Source organism: Aquarana catesbeiana, linkage group LG09 (assembly GCF_042186555.1).
Source record: "Aquarana catesbeiana isolate 2022-GZ linkage group LG09, ASM4218655v1, whole genome shotgun sequence".
Lineage (NCBI taxonomy): Eukaryota > Metazoa > Chordata > Amphibia > Anura > Ranidae > Aquarana > Aquarana catesbeiana.
In genome coordinates, this window is record NC_133332.1 from 268,349,931 (window position 1) to 268,365,099 (window position 15,169).

The 15,169-nt window shown below is 43.1% G+C and overlaps 1 protein-coding gene across 6 annotated transcripts in view; it reads left to right on the plus strand.

Moving 5' to 3' along the window:
• Positions 1–15,169, plus strand: part of GOLGA1 (golgin A1) — a 271,860-nt gene that overhangs the window by 159,480 nt on the left and 97,211 nt on the right. For all 6 annotated transcript variants that reach the window (XM_073600326.1, XM_073600327.1, XM_073600329.1 and 3 more), the window contains 3 exons: positions 2,945–3,034; positions 4,441–4,543; positions 7,444–7,604. In XM_073600326.1, the coding sequence (XP_073456427.1) occupies positions 2,945–3,034; positions 4,441–4,543; positions 7,444–7,604 (354 nt within the window). The remainder of the gene's footprint in view (positions 1–2,944; positions 3,035–4,440; positions 4,544–7,443; positions 7,605–15,169) is intronic.

The window sequence follows — 15,169 nt, forward strand, 5'->3', positions numbered from 1 at the left end:
CTAAGGCGATCAAAGCAGAAGTAGGAGTGGGTACCCCCCCTCCTCCTCCTCCCCCCTCCTCCTCCTCAAAAGCTCCATTTCACAAATAGTAGTTGGGTTGAGCTCCGCTTTAAGTCTGTGACCTACCAGAACACCCAGATCCTTCTTGATTGTTTACTCCCCCAATTGTTCTCCTCTTAGAATATAAGATGCATGTTTTTTTTTCTACAACTGCTAGGTGGATTAGGCAAATCCTTACTCAAGCATACAATCTGAATGGCAGGGGTCCTCCCTTTCTTATGAAGACCCGCTCCATTAGAAGTGTAAGTACTTTGTGGGCATTTTACCATCAGGCCTTGGTTTCCCAGGTCTGTAAGGCAAACACCTGGCTAGCCATCCAGGTGGATATTCGGATCTCAGAAGACACTGACCTAGGTCAGAAAGTCTTACATTAGGCCCTGTAAGGGCCTTCTGGGTTTGCTGTTGACTGCCCCTCTTAGTAATGCTGTATGACATCCCAGTAGTTAAGAAATCACTCTCCTGTGTCCTGTGATGTATGATTAAGGAAACTGAGATTTTACAAGTCAAAAATCCCTTCTTGGAGTACATCACAGGACCCATGTTCCTCTTCTCAGATTTCACTCTGTTTTGCTTGCTGACAAAGCAAGACAGTACTAGGAATGAGAGTGGTTATGCTAGAAGGTGTTTATGCATTATTACTTTGTCAGTGTCGATAGCCCAATAGTTTAAGACTATTCGATTTTTTTTTTTGTAGAGTTTTGTCTTCAGATTTACCAAAACCATATAATATGAGGTCAAACCTTGAGAGTTTGAAATTTGTATGCAATCAGGCAGGCCCTTGCACTACATGGTTTTGGTAAATCTAAAGTAAATCTGACAACAAAAGTTGTATAGTGTGTATGGGGTCTAAGAATGGACTCTCCTGTGTCCTGTGATGTACTCCAAGAAGGGAATGTTACAGGTCATTCAGACATCCAGTTTTTATTCATTTATAATACAATGGCTAACATTAGCAAAGAAGGTCTCTACACCAAACAGAAATCATTTACACTGGGGACGGAAAGTATTCAGACCCCCTTAAATTTTTCACTCTTTGTTATATTGCAGCCATTTGCTAAAATCATTTAAGTTCATTTTTTTTCCTCATTAATGTACACACAGCACCCCATATTGACAGAAAAACGCAGAATTGTGACATTTTTGCAGATTTATTAAAAAAGAAAAACTGAAATATCACATGTTCCTAAGAATTCAGACCCTTTGCTGTGACACTCATATATTTAACTCAGGTGCTGTCCATTTCTTCTGATCATCCTTGAGATGGTTCTACACCTTCATTTGAGTCCAGCTGTGTTTGATTATACTGATTGGACTTGATTAGGAAAGTCACACACCTGTCTATATAAGACCTTACAGCTCACAGTGCATGTCAGAGCAAATGAGAATCATGAGGTCAAAGGAACTGCCTGAAGAGCTCAGAGACAGAATTGTGGCAAGGCACAGATCTGGCCAAGGTTACAAAAAAAAATTCTGCTGCACTTAAGGTTCCTAAGAGCACAGTGGCCTCCATAATCCTTAAATGGAAGACGTTTGGGACGACCAGGACCCTTCCTAGAGCTGGCCGTCCAGCCAAACTGAGCTATCGGGGGAGAAGAGCCTTGGTGAGAGAGGTAAAGAAGAACCCAAAGTTCACTGTGGCTGAGCTCCAGAGATGCAGTCGGGAGATGAGAGAAAGTTGTAGAAAGTCAACCATCACTGCAGCCCTCCACCAGTCGGGGCTTTATGGCAGAGTGGCCCGACAGAAGCCTCTCCTCAGTGCAAGACACATGAAAGCCCGCATGGAGTTTGCTTAAAAAAAAAACACCTGAAGGACTCCAAGATGGTGAGAAATAAGATTCTCTGGTCTGATGAGACCACGATAGAACTTTTAGCCTTAATTCTAAGCGGTAAGTGTGGAGAAAACCAGGCACTGCTCACCACCTGTCCAATACAGTCCCAACAGTAAAGCATGATGGTGGCAGCATCATGCTGTGGGGGTGTTTTTCAGCTGCAGGGACAGGACGACTGGTTGCAATCGAGAGAAAGATGAATGCGGCCAAGTACAGGGATATCCTGGACGAAAACCTTCTCCAGAGTGCTCAGGACCTCAGACTGGGCCGAAGGTTTACCTTCCAACAAGACAATGACCCTAAGCATACAGCTAAAATAATGAAGGAGTGGCTTCACAACAACTCCGTGACTGTTCTTGAATGGCCCAGCCAGAGCCCTGACTTAAACCCAATTGAACATCTCTGGAGAGACCTAAAAATGGCTGTCCATCAACGTTTACCATTCAACCTGATTGAACTGGAGAGGATCTGCAAGGAGGAATGGCAGAGGATCCCCAAATCCAGGTGTGAAAAGCTTGTTGCATCTTTCCCAAAAAGACTCATGGCTGTATTAGATCAAAAGGGTGCTTCTACTAAATACTGAGCAAAGGGTCTGAATACTTAGGACCATGTGATATTTCAGTTTTTCTTTTTTAATAAATCTGCAAAAATGTCAACAATTCTGTGTTTTTCTGTCAATAAAAATGGGGTGCTGTGTGTACATTAATGAGGAAAAAAAATGAACTTAAATGATTTTAGCAAATGGTTGCAATATAACAAAGAGTGAAAAATTTAAGGGGGTCTGAATACTTTCCGTCCCCACTGTAAATGTGTTTTTTAGTTTCCTTTTGATTGCATTTGAAAATTATTTAGAAGTAGCATTGTATATGAGGTCTAGAACAATTTAACCACAGTGGCTAAATTGTAAATTTATCCAGATTGCCACATCTGACCTAAAGGCATTTGTGGGGTAAAGAGGGACCCAAAGATTTGCTTAAAAAAAACATGGAATGCTTCCAAAAGAGGGACATGTGAAGTAATGCCTGTATGCAAGTTCAAGTATGTTCTTTTTGTAGGAAGAGTTAAGCAGTAGTGAAGTTGTAAGTGTGGAGATGGCCAAGTCACTGGAGGAAACTCAAAAAGAAAAGGAAGATCTTCAGCAGCAGGTGAGATATTTTTCTGTGTGTTATATGTTTTAAGTTTCAACATGTAAACCAAACAACGAACTGAACAGAACTATCTCAGTTTTCCTTTTGGCTAAAATGCAAGCAACAGGTTGTACATACCTGTATCAGTAGGACATTTAAGGTGCCGTCTAAGAAAATCTTTAGCTGGTATTAATAATGGAGAAGGATCTGGGGGTTTTGGTAGATCATAAGCTCAATAATAGCATGCAATGCCAAGCTGCGGTTTCCAAAGCGAGTAGTCCTTTCTTGTATTAAGAGAGGTATGGACTCCAGAGAGAGAGAGATATCATTTTGCCCCTGTTCAAATCATTAGTAAGACCTCATCTGGAATATGCAATCAGTTTTGGGCACCAGTTTTCAAAAAGGATATCGGGGAACTGGAGAAAGTGCAGAGAAGGGCAATCAAACTGATAAGAGGCATGGAGGAGCTCAGTTATGAGGAAATATTAGAGGAACTGAATTTATTCACTCTTGAGAAGAGGAGAATAAGGGGTGATATGATCAACATGTTCAAATATATAAGGGGTCCACATATAGTGAACTTGGTGTTGAGTTATTTTCTTTACGGTCAACACAAAGGACACGGTGGCACTCTTTACGTCTAGAGGAAAAGAGATTTCGTCTCCAAATATGGAAAGGCTTCTTCATGGGAAAAGCTGTGAAAATGTGGAATAGACTCCCGCCTGAGGTGGTTCTGGCCAGCTCAGTAGATTGCTTTAAGAAAGGCCTAGATACTTTCCTAAATGTACATAATATAACTGAGTACTGACATTTTATATGTAAAGTTGATCCAGGGAAAATCCGATTGCCTCTTGGGGGATCAGGAAATAATTTTTTCTCCTGCTGTAGCAAATTGGAGCATGCTCTGCTGGGGTTTTTTGCCTACCTCTAGATCAACTGTGGGTATAGAATTGGGTATATTGGATTGTACGATATTTTTTATTTTATTTTATTTTTTTTATGGTTGCACTGGATGGACTTGTGTTTTTCAACCTAACTATGTAACTATTAATATATAAGCCTCAGATTTCTTGGTGTGTCCTTAAGGAATATCAAAAAAGGGGCTGTTGTCCATAGCAATTGATTCGATTTTGGGCATCATTTTTCTGGTACAAGTGAAAAAAATGTCATGACCATACAATACATTCAACGCTGAATAATAGAATATGGTAATAGCATGGCTCCTTTATGAACAAAAAAAATTGTATTTGTAGCCTTTGTCTAGTTCATGTTAGAAGAAGACAAATGAAATCTAGTTTGTTCCTATACACAGCAGAGACATTGATTTTCTCCAGTTTTTGTAGCTGTACCCAATTTTCTGTTTTTCAAATGGAAACCTTTTTCCCTAATGTCTCTCTATATTATGTGCTCTTGCTTCATGGTAGATTGCAAACTTAAATGCGCAAATTGAAGAGAATACTCAGGAAATCTCACAAAAGAATGAAGAACTAACTAGAATGGATAAGGAAACTGTTAATTTAAAGCGAGGTAAGATGTATACATCATTTTTTATTTTTATATATATAATAAATATATATATATATATATATATATATATATATATATATATATATATATATATATATATATATATATATAAATATTATATTCACATTAATAAAGATTTCCTAATCATACATTACAGGGTATAGGATCAGATTCTAGAACATGAGTTATGTAGCTGCGATTGGAGACTGAAAAACAAAGCTGTAAGGACAGCTGTAAGGCTGTAAGGACAACCTTACTATAACCCCCCACTCTCAGCAAGCTTCAGTTTTTAGCTAGTAAATTGAAGTTAATGAATGTTGTCTGCTCTGAGAGAAGCAAAAATATGTGTTTTCTTTTCATAATACATCTAGCAAGTTTCCCATCCATGGCCCCTGTGGCTAAAGTTTTTCAGTTTCCCAGATTGGTTGACTCCTCAGCTGAGCTTTGGGGTACTGTACCCAAGATGCATAGTTAGCTAACCACTATACAAGTGGTTTATTCAATGATGAAACCTGTCTCAAACAGTAAGAGCAAAGATCTGGATGTAGCTTCGTCACTATAATCCATCTTTGGCTGACTGAGAGGACTGCAGGCTGCAGTGGTAAGTCAGGGTTTTTTTTTCTGCCCTATCCGGGAGCCCAGGGTTAACTATGGAGCAGCTACCCATTTGGTGCCAGCCTGTGATGGGACTGCTGGTATTTACTTTGACTTCTCTGTGTCACTGTTGATCTCTGGGCCAGGACCACTAGTGTGCCTGCCCAGCCTCCTTTCTAAGCGAGTACTCTGCACATGTGCATTCCAATTTGATGATTCATACGTGCAAACCGGCTGTTGCTCTGCTCCCTGCCCCGTTGCTCAGTATCAGAATAGTTATCTTTAAATGTTTTGGCTCTCGCTGCCTACAGTGACTGGCTTAACATACCCCGGTAAGGGTATTCACAAAACCTAGCTGCAGGAGAGGTTAAAAGATCCTTAGTGTCCAAGCCACTATAGGTAGCAGTGACCTGGTTGACCCCTTCACACGTAAGGGTAAAACACATCTAAATGCCTAAGCACAATTTTCAAACTTTGACGTGTGTTAGTAGAATAGAGTTAAATACTGACCCTGACCTAGATCAAACCTCTGTTTGTTTTCTTCAATACTCTGAAAGAGCAATACAATCTCCCTAACTCATATCTGTTCCGATACCTCCAACTGCACCACGCATTTCAAACGCAATTTGGTATTCAGTTTCCCTGGTTGCTTTGGGAATTGAGTCTTTACTGCAATATGATTCCCTCACGAAACCACTATCAACTATATATAAGAGCCTACTACCAGCTTTTCATGAGGGTCTGGATAAATCGTTGTCCTGCTGGCATAGTGGGGCTCCGGAGTTAGATACTGAAGACTGGGAGGACATTTGGGAATAGCCTATGCAACAACTGGTCTCTACTTAAGACTGGCTAATACAATTTAGTGAGCTTGTCAGAAGTTATGCTGATAACAGGAATGGAGCAGCAGAAGGACACGGCACTTAGGGTTTTGGCGAGAGTTAAGTAAACACTACAGATGTGTCCAGGTCAGATTTCATGAATGGGGTTTACATTCACTTTAAATGTGATTAAAATTGCTGGAATACTGCTAGAATATGTGCCATTTATTGCTTTGGTTCGTTTGGAGTCGGCCATGTTTTAACCACTTCAGCCCCGAAAGGATTTACCCCCTTCCTGACCAAGCCCTTGTTTGCGATATAGCACTGCGTCGCTTTACCTGACAATTGCGCGGTCGTGCGACATTGTACCCTCACAAGATTGACATCCTTTTTTTCCCCACAAATAGAGCTTTCGTTTGGTGGTATTTGATCACCCCTATGGTTTTTATTTTTTGCGCTATAAACAAAAACAAAGTGTCAATTTTGAAAAAAAGCAATATATTTTACTTTTTGCTATAATATACCCCACAAAAAATTCTTCCACAGTTTAGGCCAACATGTATTCTTCTACATAGTTTTGGTTAAAAAAAATCGCAATAAGCGTATATTGATTGGTTTGCGCAAAAGTTATCACGTCTACTAAATAGGGGATAGATTAATGGCATTTTTATTGATATATTTTTTTTTTAATTAGTAATAGCGGTGATCTGCAATTTTTATCGTGACTGCGACATTGCTGCGGACAGATCGGACACTTTTGACACTATTTTGGCACCATTGGCATTTATACAGCGATCAGTGCTATAAAAATGCACTGAGTAAATGTCAGTGGCAGGGAAGGGGCTAAACGGGGCGATCAAGGGGTTAACTGTGTTCCCTCAGCATGTTCTAACTGTAGGGGGGATGGGCTCACTAGAAGATGACAGAAATCACTGCTCCCGATCACTGAGAGCAGTAGATCCCTGTCATGTTGCTGGGAAGAACAGGGAAATGCCTTGTTTACACAGGCATCTCACCGTTCTGCCTCTCCGTGGCATGATTGCGGGCCACCGGCGGACATCAAGTCCGAAGGACCCGCGGGCACGCTCCCATGGCGGTCGTGGATGACGCAGCGACGTACGTTGTTTTGCCCACCCGTGCCACTTTGCCGACACATAGCGGCAGGAGACGGTCAGCAAGTGGTTAAGACATACAATTGCACAATATATTGGCACAGAAACTGTGAATGTGACTTTTCTCCTCCCAGACACCGTTCTTATAGTATTAGAACTGCTGATAAAGCTTCCACCTATTTTATTGTAATAAGCAGCAAAAAATTTGCAATGCTTTTAAGGATGCAAAGATTTTGTTAGTGGGATTCATCTGTGAATATGAATGTTTTTTATGAAATAATTTAGAATAAAGTTCAACAAACATGTTGAGCAGTTGGAATTAGTAAATCAATTTATCTGATCTTAATTATTTTGTATTTTTTTCTCTCTTCAGATTATGATGCTCTTCTATTGCAAATACAGCAGCTACACTCAGACCTGGAGATATACAAATCCAGAGAAGCCCAAAGGGAGGAGTTTTCAGGAAGACATGCCAGTTCTGCTAGGGATCAGCTACAAGAACAGGAGGCAGTCCTGCAGGCTACTGAGTCACAGGTATGAATAACTAGTGTTAAAAGTACTTTTATCTGATTGTTTATACATTATTTCTAACTTCTGATACATTTAGGACCATAGGCGGCCACGTCCAGAATTTATTCTATAAAAACATATTCTCTTAAATATACAAGACACAGGCTGGATATTCATAGACCTCTTTTTTATAGCGTGTACACTTTTAACCCTTCTCCACTCCGTGGAGGCTAGCGTCCTTAGAGGATGGAAGTCTTCCCCATTACAGAGAAATCAATCTATGCTAAATTTATTATTTTACTTTGGATTGTTCAGTCAACTCTGCAAGCAACTTTTCACTGTCATCTATAACCATATTGGAAGCAGTGAATCCGAATTTGTGAAACCTCGAAAAAAACCATGGGAACTATACCCAGACCCCATGCTGTGGTGATGGCCTATAATGTTGCTTCAGGCACTGGATCCTGCTTGAGCACCAAGGCTAATCGTTGTAGTTAGCCACAGGGTGCTGTACTGGTTCAGGCCTTTATGGAACCCAGGCCTCGAAGAACCCTCCTAGGGTATGCCCACAGAGTGATAGGCAAAGTCTGGACAATAGAGACTGGTGACATGAACAGGTAATGCAGAAACACCCTGTTATAGGACTGATGCTATAGCGTTAAATGTTTGTGTATCCTGAATATTATTTGTTTTATGTTAATACTACAATGATACCTGAAATGTATTCATTAATGGAGTGTAAATCTTTTCAAACTTGGTAAAGTTCCACCATTTAGAGCTTGGTCTCAGGTGAATGTCTAGGTGTTTATTCACACCACGAGTCACACTATTACCACCACTTCTGCCTAGAACCCTTTATATTCAGGCACGTTCTCACACCCTTTTGCCATGAGGACTTCGCTAAAGGATAGTTTACACTTACTGTGTACTGGTGGAAAACAGGTGTAAGTGAACCGGGGCAAAAGTTCCGACATATGTTCACTCTATCGATAGCCTGTGCAACACTTAAACCAGTCAGAGTGACAATGCTTCCCTTGCACAGGAGCAGGAACCCTGATTTCCACATCCGATTTCCAGTATTATCTCAGGCACACACTGCAAGAAGCCTTGGTAAGGTTACCAGGGCACACTTTTATGCAACCATGTCAGACTTTCTTGGACAATGGCTATAATACAGCCATCACTGTCCAGGCACACTCTCCACCCCACCATCCTTACCGGAGTCAGAAACTAAAACGGCTGCACTGCAAGAGGTAGACCTAGAATGTTTTTTTATCGTACGTCATGGGACACAGAGCCTTAAGTAATTACTTAATTGGTTATAGGCCACCTTCAGGTGATGAACACTGGTATACCCGATCCAGGAAGTTCACTCTCTGTATAACCCCTCCTCCTTCCAGGAGCACATCATTTTTTTCGCCAGTGTCTAAGGTGTTGGTCACAAGTGAAGATGTGCTCTGAGGAGCTCCAGGAGGGATCAATGCTGGATTTAAACAGCCTCTATAGACCAGATCCATCCAAAGTGCCACTAAGGCCAAAGTCCGAAGCACAAGGTTTTGCCTGTAACGCCTCTCTTTGTAAGGCTGGACCCCGGGACCCAGGGCTTAGGTCTTGCTACATTACCTAAAGCTTTTCTGGTGGGGTGCTTTTACAGGTCCAAGGGAGTGGAACCCCGTTTTAGGTACCCGGTCCTTGAAGGTTTGCTAAACGCAGCTCGCCGTGATGGGTAAAGGTTGGATTGTCTGTTAATTCAGCAAATCCTGTGGCGGGGTTATGGTAAGGGAAGAAACTTAGGTACTAAAAACGCCTATGTATTCTTCTTTAACCACCTCAATACTGGGCACTTTCACCCCCTTCCTGCCCAAGCCATTTTTCAGTTTTCAGCACTGTCGCATTTTGAATGACAATTGTGCGGTCATGCAACACTGCACCCTAATGAAATTTTTATCATTTTTTTCCCCACAAATAGAGCTTTCTTTTGGTGGTATTTGATCACCTCTGCGGTTTTTATTTATTGCGCTATAAACAAAAGAAGCGGAACAAGTCTGAAAAAACACAATTTTTTTTTACTTTTTGCTATAATAAATATCCAACTTTTTTTTTTTTTTTTTTACACAAATTTTTTCCTCAGTTTAGGCCGATATGTATTCTTCCACATATTTTTGGTAAAAAAAATCACAATAAGCGTATATTGATTGGTTTGCGCAAAAGTTATAGGGGATAGATTTATAGCATTTTTATTAATTTATTTTTACTAGTCATGGTGGCGATCTGCGATTTTTATTGTAACTGCGATATTGCGGCGGACATATTGGACACTTTTGACACATTTTTGGGACCATTCACATTTATACAGCGATCCGTGCTATAAAAATGCATAGATTACTATGTAAATGTGACTGGCAGGGAAAGGGTTAACACTAGGGGGTGATCGAGGGGTCAAATGTGTGTCCTAGGGAGGTGATTCTAACTGTGGGGGAGGTGACCGATCGGTGTCCCTATGTACAAGGGAGACACCACCGGTCTCCTCTCCTCTGACAGGACATGGATCTGTGTGTTTACATACACACAGATCTGCGGTCCTGCTCTGTTACCCGGCAATCACGGGTGCCCGGTGAACATCGCGGCCGCCGGGCACGCGCATCGGGTCCCGAGCGACGCGAAAGGACGCGCCCCCTAGTGGCTCGAGAGGGCAATCACATCATATGATGTCTGCCCAGAACGAGATCTGCCTCGTCCCGCAGTCATGACAGTGGGCGGGCAGCTAGTGGTTAAGGGAAAAAATGTTGTCATGCCTTAATTCTCCACTAGAGGGAGTCTAAGCGGTAGTAAACCCCCTAACTTTTTTTTTTTTTCTACACCTCAAAGGGAAAAGGCATAATGAGCTAGTAGGCACCGCCTACTAGCTCATTATGAAATACTTACCTTAGAAAGAGGCACCGGTATCTCACCGGATCCACGCCGAGGGAGCTGACATTTTCCCTCGGCGTGTCTTCCAGGTATCGCGGCTCCGGCGCTGTGCATGCGCGCGGGAGACTTCTTTCCGACAAGGTCCGACGTCTGCCGGACTTTCAGCCGAGAATCCCCAGAGCGCATGCGCCGCGGCTCATTGCGAGGGGAATATCTCCTAAACTGTACAGGTTTAGGAGATATTCTTTTTACCTTCAGGTAAGCCTTATTATAGGCTTACCTGTAGGTAAAAGTTACAAAATATACTATACTATGGCTTTAATCTGTTGTCTTCACTGTAAAGCTCAGTCAGTCTGTGTGTGGCCGCAGCAGCGTGTGCAGGGTGATTTTTCTTAAGTTAAAGAAATCTGCCAAATGCTTTCTTTCTCCCCCCTGAAGAGACCGGAGGGTTAGGGGAACATCAGCAGGTGTAGCCCCCCCGCCCCCCCCCCCCGTCGTGTTTGTTATGGTTACTGCTATATGTTGTACTGTTGTTTTGGGGGTTTTTTTGCCTGCTAACAGGGCTCTGCCTCCCCTTATGCCCTCACCCCCCCCCCCCCACCCCGTTTTGGGTCTGACCCGAAAAGACCAGGAACATTTAAAAAAAAATGAAACTGGGCAGGTTTACGGAGGGGGTGGGGCCTAGACACAGCAGCGTGCAATGGCCACGAGGACGCACGGCAGGCAATGTTAATAAAAACACAGCTGTGATAGTCTCTCCTGCACACAGGGACACAGGAGCTGTGGGACACGTGAGGGTTGCAACCTGGCATTTCCTGATACAGGAAGGACACTTTTTTTTCCCCCAGCACTAGGCTGAACTTTATAGCGACTTTTACTGTCATGACTACATTCAGCGATTAAGTGCAATTGTATAGTGCCTCTGTTTTTGTACTTAGGACTATGCCTGCCAAAAAAGACACCACAAAGACCAAAAAGGTACTAAAGGTTTCACCCCCAGGTCGCATTTCTACGCAGTCTACGAGTCGCATTTCTACGCTGTCACCGTCGCCTGAATTACCAATTATGGCAAGCCAGGGTGATCCATTGGAACAAATTGATGGTGCAACTGCTTCTCACATCTCAGCCCCTGTATACGTGACTGTAGATGTCCTTTCCTCCACATTGAAGGGTCTGGAAGGAAGATTAGCGGCTTTAATCGCATCCTCCTTTCAAATTGATAGGAAGCATGCTAGATCCCCCTCGCCCACTTCAGAACCTCTGCAAGGGGAACAGTGGGCACGAGATGAGGTGTTACCCTCAGGTGATCAGGAGGAGACACAAACCGATGATTCCTCTGTGGAGGAAACAATGGTAGATGAACCTTTTTCAGCCTCACAATGTGAGAAATTGCTGATACAAACTCTTACGGAGATGGTTCATTCTTCCTTGGGTTCCTTAAAACCTTCTCAGCCTTTGCATGCATTTCCTGTCCATGCATTACTAGAACAGTTTATTTTTGCTGAATGGGATCACCCGGATAAGCATTTTCTCCCTAAGAGATTTTCAGTTCTCTATCCCATGGAGGAGAAATTCACCAAGAGATGGAAAGTACCAGCAGTTGATGCTGCAATTTCCAGTGTGAATAAAAGCCTAACTTGTGCTGTAGACAATGCACAAATGCTTAAGGATCCAACAAATAAGAAGTTGGAATCCCTGTTAAAATCTACTTTTTCTTTGGCAGGTGCCGTGCCTGCAGTCGCTGCAATAAGCATCTGTCAAAAACCTCCTAACTGGGTTCCCTTTTCATGGGGAGCGACTATTTGGAGAAGATTTGGACAAATATATCCCAACAATTTCTAGTGCGAAAAGTACTCTTTTGCCAGTCAAAAGAAAGTATAAACGCCCTTCATTTAAACAGGCTCTTTCCCCTGCGCCAGGGGCCTCTGCCTCTAGGCAGTGGCGACAGCCTCCGCCATCAGACTTTAGAGGAAAACCTCAGGGTTAGACCCAGGCTCAAAAGAAGCCCCGGGGTCGGAAACCTGCAAAGCAGAATCCTAAAGCCTCATCATGAAGAGGCAACCCCCCTCACGAAGGTGGGGGGAAGACTTGTGCAGTTTTCAGAAGTCTGGCAAGAGGAAATTCAGGACAGATGGGTCATCTCCATGGTAACACTGGGGTACAAGCTGGAACTTCATGACTTTCCACCGTTTCCTGAGGTCAAGCGTTCCCAAAGATCCAGAGAAAAGACAATTGTTTCAGGCACTAGGCCGATTAATATCTCAAGGGGTTATCATACAGATCCCCACAAAAGAGCAAGGTTTGCGGTTTTATTCAAATCTTTTTATGGTACCAAAACCGAATGGAGATGTCCGACCCGTTCTAGATCTAAAAAATCTAAATCAGTTCCTGATGATCCGCTCCTTTTGCATGGAGACGATCAGGTCAGTACTTTCTATCCTTCTAGGAGGAGAACTTCTGGCATCGATCGATATCAGGTATGCATATCTGCCCTTCGGGCTAGCCACAGCACCCTGGGTGTTCACAAATGTGCTGGCCCCACCTCTAGCCAGGTTAAGGGCACAGGGCATAACAGTCGTAGCGTACCTAGATGATTTATTGCTAAAAGCCCAGTCGGTGGCTCGTTTGGAGCAAAGCGCACGCATTACAACCAGTTACCTGGAAAGTTTGGGTTGGATTTTCAACCTAGAGAAATCTTCCTTAATACCGCTAAAAAGACTGCAGTACTTGGGTCTGATTATAGACACAGCCCAGTAAAAGAAAAGATGTTCTTGCCTCAGGCAAAGATCAACTCCATAAGAGAGCTGGTGCGGATGGTCAGGTCAAAAGGCGATCCCTCCATTCACCTTTGCATGGGGTTGCTAGGAACCATGGTGGCTTCGTTCGAAGCAGTTCCCTATGCCCAGTTCCATTCATTCCACTGTCCAGAACAAAACGATTCAAGCTTTAGACTTGCCAATGCGGCTGTCCCCAAGGGTGTCACAAAGCCTCAGTTGGTGGTTACTAACTCAGAATCTGCTGAAAGGAAAATACTTCAGACCAGTTATCTGGAAAGTGGTAACGACAGATACCAGCCTTTCAGGCTGGGGAGCAGTACTAGAAAAGACAAATGTCCAGGGACAGTGGTCAAGAGTCGAAAGAACCTTGCCCATCAATATCCTAGAGATTCGGGCAGTGCATCTGGCTCTAAAGGCTTGGGCTTTCAGGTTACGGGATTGTCCTGTCAGGATCCAATCCGACAATGCCACAGCTGTGACCTGTATCAATCACCAAGGGGGGCACCAAGAGTCTCTCAGTGCAGAGAGAGGTGAACCATATTCTAACTTGAGCAGAAAGGAATGTTCCGTGGCTATCGGCAGTCTTCATTCCAGGAGTAGAGAATTGGCAGGCAGACTATTTGAGTCGCCAGTGGTTATTTCCAGGGGAATGGTCTCTTCACCCTGAAATTTTTGGGCTGTTTGCCAAAGATGGGGGACTCCGGATGTAGATCTTCTAGTGTCTAGGTTCAACGTGAAGTTAGACAACTTTGTGGTCAGAACAAGGGATCCACTCGCATGCGGAACGGATGCGTTGGTGACCCCGTGGGATCAGTTCTCACTAATCTATGCATTCCCCCCTATTCAGTTGCTACCTCGACTTCTTTGCAGGATAAAGCTGGAAAGAAAGCCGGTAATTCTGGTAGCACCAGCATGGCCCAGAAGGTCATGGTATGAAGAAACCATAAAGATGGCAGTGGAGGGCACATGGTCCCTCCCACTACGGCCAGATCTGCTCTCACAGGGACTGATATTCCATCCTACCTTACAGTCTCTAAATTTAACGGCTTGGCTATTGAAACCCACATTCTGAAGAAACGTGGGCTTTCCTGGTCAGTTATCTCTACCCTTATTAATGCAAGGAAGCCAGCTTCCAGAACTATATATTATAGGGTCTGGAGGGCTTATGTTTCCTGGTGTGAATCCAAGGGTTGGCACCCTCAGAAATATATCATAGGCAGAATTCTTGCCTTTCTACAATTAGGGATAGAAATGAAATTGGCCTGGAGTACTATTAAAGGCCAAGTCTCAGCTTTATCAGTCTTATTTCAAAGACCACTTGCTAAACATTCTTTAGTCCGGGGTTTTATGCAAGGGGTGATGCAGCTTAATCCGCCAGTCAAACTTCCCTTGAACCCTTGGGACTTGAACTTAGTTCTGTCTGTGTTATAAAAACAGCCATTTGAACCGATACAACATATTCCCCTAATCCTTCTGACAAGGAAGTTGGTATTTTGGTTGCTATATCCTCAGCAAGGAGGGTTTCGGAATTGGCTGCTCTTTCTTGTAAAGAGCCATATTTGATTTTTCATGAGGACAGAGTGATGTTACGCCCTCGTCCAGACTTTTTGCCAAAGGTGATTTCAGGTTTTCACCTGAACCAAGATATTGTCCTGCCATCGTTTTTTTCCAAAACCATGTTCCAGGGAAGAAAAGTCACTACATTGTCTTGATGTGGTAAAAGCAGTGAAAATCTATTTAAAGGCAACTGCTCAGATTCGTAAGATTGATGTCTTATTTATTCTGCCAGAGGGTCCTAAGAAAGGACAGGCAGCGTCGAAATCCACTGTCGCTAAGTGGATTCAGCAAGTTATAATTCAAGGGGTAAGATCCCCCCCCTTTTCAAGTTAAGGCGCACTCTAC